Below are 3,811 nucleotides of genomic sequence, written 5' to 3' on the forward strand. Positions count from 1 at the left end.
CCCATGTCACTTCTAACACCAAAGGGCTTTTCGTCAAGTGCTTAATCCTTGTTGTTCTAAACAAGGGTTTTTCCAAACTCGGTCCTGGGGGGCCGGTGTCCTGCAGAGTTTAAGCTCCAACTTGCCTCAACAAACCTGCCTGGAAGTTTCTAGTATGCCTAATAGTGGTGTAACGGTTCACAGAAGTCATGATTCGGTACGTACCTCGGTTTTGTGGTCACGGTTTGATATGAGTTCTGTACAACTGGAAATGTTTTATTTTTATTTATTTGAACAGACAGTAATGGCAGACGTACTGAATGAAAATGACAGCAGGTAGCGTTTATGGAACAGCAGTGATACAGCATTTCCTTGGGCATTATATGGAGGAAAAGAAAAGAGGAAAAGAAAATGCCATCGAAACATTTCTGGAGAAGGTCAGTTCCTCTCAGAGATACATTCATATAAACCCCTTACATATTTGTCTTCCTGTATTTCAAGCATCACAATCAGTGAGCTTGATCTGCCAGGTACAGTACTTTCTCCTCTTTACAGACTTCATAAAAATTCCACACAAATTACATTTTGGGAAATGATGGCAATGCAGTTTGTGTGCAATTCTGGAATAGAGATCGGCCAAAATGTTTTTGCTTTGTTTACAGAGCCTACGGCAGGTATGATAATTCAATACACCATTCCATGAAGAAAAAAAAACACCAATACAATAGTAGGCATTCTTTGCATCTATGATCCATTTAAGTGCAATGTCACATTTTGTTTAATCTTTAGAGTAAGTGATTTTAAAAAAAGTACTCAAAATTACCCCATTGCTTGACAGATATCACTGGATTAAGTGTACTTTACTAATGTCACGGTACAAATTCAAACAAGCAGACGGTTCTTCGAGCTCTTGCGTGGTGTCTGAACTCGCCATTCTTGTTTTGGATTGTTGTGTAGATCGTCTCTTCTTATGCTCTGTCCTGTTGTGACGGTTAGCCTTGCATTACCACAAGCTCCCCCTTCTGGATTGATTGCCTATGACTGACTGTATTCGTTGTCTGACTGGATGAACCGAACCGTGACATCCATACCGTGACGGTTCGGGACGAATACATGTACCGTTACACCTCTAATGCCTAGTAAGACCTTAATTAGTTGGTTCATGAGTGTTTAATTAGTTATGGAGATAAACTCTGCAGGACACCCCTGTTCTAAACTCACCGTAAAGGAACATTTTAAACCTGTAATTTAGAAGCGGGGTTAGCACCACTTTTTACCTGGGGTTATGAAACCCTGCTCCGGAGCAAGGTTAGCAATGTTAACCCTTCATTGCTGTGCCATACTTGTACAGTGTGGAACAGTGCAGTGTTTGAATGTTACGGCTAGATCCATAAACAGTTATTTTAGTGTTTAAGGGGGGAAATGTCTAACGGTGACAGGAAACATGTAAATTGGATTGTTTTATTCTTACCGTTATAGTCCAAAAAGTCTATTCAGGGGGAAAAAAAACTTGATAGTACAGAGCAATGTAGACTATAATCTGAGGATGAACAGTGCCAGACCCTTCACGTAAACAGGTCTCATGCTGCATTTGTCCAATCAAGGAAACAGCAAATATGCAAATAAGAACATTACCTCAGGGTTTAGGAATGTACAGTGTGAAACGTCAACTTATGAATACCCTGGGTAAAGTATGAGCAGACATGAAACAAGTAAACTCAGTATTCAATTAACCTGGAACTATTTCAAGGGCGAAACAAATACTGAAAAATCATTCACTTTAAATAATTAATTATTTGAGATGACAGAATAACTTCTAAATGGTTTATTACCTTTACTGAAGCTTGTTACAACAGTGAGAAAGTCTTGACATTTAGAACGTACAGTGTTGACAACACAAATATATTGTGCTCATAACACATATATTAGACGCAGAAGCTATTTTGTTTTTGCTTTGTTTACAGAGCCTACGGCAGGGATGATAATTCAATACACCATTCCATGAAGAAAAAAAAACACCAATACAATAGTAAGCATTCTTTGCATCTATGATCCATTTAAGTGCAATGTCACATTTTGTTTAATCTTTAGAGTAAGTGATTTTAAAAAAAGTACTCAAAATTACCCCATTGCTTGACAGATATCACTGGATTAAGTGTACTTTACTAATGTCACGGTACAAATTATACTTATAATTAAGCATCTGTGTAACTGTATTTGATTTTAAATGTGTCTGTAAAGACACATCAATTTGTAATATTTTTATCTTTTAATTTATTATGCATTTATCTACAAGATATCATATAGCTTTCTTCCCTCAAAGCAATAGCTTCTTTTATTAAGGGTGTGTTTTCAATGCACTGTATTATTCTGTTGTAGTATCCATTCTTTAATAAAAGCCATTCATTTTTTTAAAGCAAATACCTTTGCATTGTTTATAAACTTCAGAAATGATAGTCTTATTTCTTTTGTTCTCCAACCATATGTATTTGATTTTAGATATGTCTGTAAATATTTTTATCTTTTAATTTATTATGCATTTATCTACAAGATATCATATAGCTTTCTTCCCTCAAAGCAATAGCTTCTTTTATTAAGGATGTGTTTTCAATGCACTGTATTATCCTGTTGTAGTATCCATTCTTTAATAAAAGCCATTCATTTTTTTTTAAAGCAAATACCTTTGCATTGTTTATAAACTTCAGAAATGATAGTCTTATTTCTTTTGTTCTCCAACCATAGATTATTGGGTTAAAACAACTTGGAAAAAATAAGTATAAGATACTTATGAATATACGGTTGTTGGAAGAAATGTTATTTCTTATTCTGTATGACAAAAATGCAATCAAAGCAGAAAACAAACTAATTGACAGGATAATTAAGTGAGTAATACAGGTGTTCAAGGCCTTTATGTGAGCTTTTCCAGATTTCAACACAGAGGTAAAAATCACAACATAAGAAACAGTAATAAGAATAAAATCGGCTGCTGGAATAAGGAAAGCAGACACAAGTCCTACAATATTATTAATAGATATATCTCCACATGCTAACTGAACCAATGCCATGTGTTCACAAAAACAGTGATCAATGACATTTGTTAAACAAAATGATAGTCTTCCAGCTAGAGAAACCATTGTGACCATCATAGAAACCATTTAATCTGAACTCAGTGAATGAGACATTTTGTGCAGAAAGATCCTTCATGCTGAAATCCCCTTTTGCGCAAAGAGTGTTCTGTTCAAACGAATGAAGTTGATGAAACTAAGAAGAAAAAACATGCTGATCAAGTTTCCATTTTAACCACACTATAATCAAGTTTTATACTGTAGCAACAAATATATCTATGCAGTGTGAGGCAAAATCATACTGATAATGCCATTAAAATTAGAAGTAAAAACATTTATGAGCCAGGAAATTAGGAAAATTCAATGATTATCCATTTATCCTCCAATCCTATCTACTAACATCATTCATTAATCAGTGCTCTCCCCATTACATTTATGAAAAGAGATCTTTCATATTTTTCCAGAGGAAATGAAAGCTTGACACATATCATGGTCTCTAAATACAGTGTCGCTTTCCCATGAGTCTGTGTGCAACTCCCATAGAGGAATGGAGCTCATCTCCTTTTTGCCGTATCCTAGGACTGCAGTTTCAGTGTTAGTGGTACTTGTTTTCTTCTAAATGTTCTAGTATTTTATGCCTAACAATCAAAATTCATCACATCACTTAATATATCTTATTGTAATGCGTATCTCCACTTAATTCAATTAATCTCTCTCTCCCTCTGTGCGCATGTGCGAGTGCGTGAGGTGGAACGCACCTCTTCGCG

The 3,811-nt window shown here is 35.4% G+C and overlaps 1 protein-coding gene across 1 annotated transcript; it reads right to left on the reverse strand.

Moving 5' to 3' along the window:
- Window positions 1-2,519: 2,519 nt before the first annotated feature.
- Window positions 2,520-3,122, reverse strand: LOC107746257 (putative olfactory receptor 52P1). Its single transcript, XM_016560388.1, has one exon. The coding sequence runs from the start codon at window positions 3,120-3,122 to the stop codon at window positions 2,520-2,522; it is 603 nt and encodes a 200-aa protein (XP_016415874.1).
- Between the last annotated feature and the right edge of the window lie 689 nt (window positions 3,123-3,811).

The sequence above is a fragment of the Sinocyclocheilus rhinocerous genome, unplaced genomic scaffold (genome assembly GCF_001515625.1).
Source record: "Sinocyclocheilus rhinocerous isolate Xijiao unplaced genomic scaffold, SAMN03320098_v1.1 scaffold439, whole genome shotgun sequence".
Taxonomy (NCBI): domain Eukaryota; kingdom Metazoa; phylum Chordata; class Actinopteri; order Cypriniformes; family Cyprinidae; genus Sinocyclocheilus; species Sinocyclocheilus rhinocerous.

Excerpts from the sequence above, each read along its gene's own strand:
- LOC107746257 (XM_016560388.1), bottom strand. The coding sequence starts at position 3,122 with ATGGTCACAATGGTTTCTCTAGCTGGAAGACTATCATTTTGTTTAACA.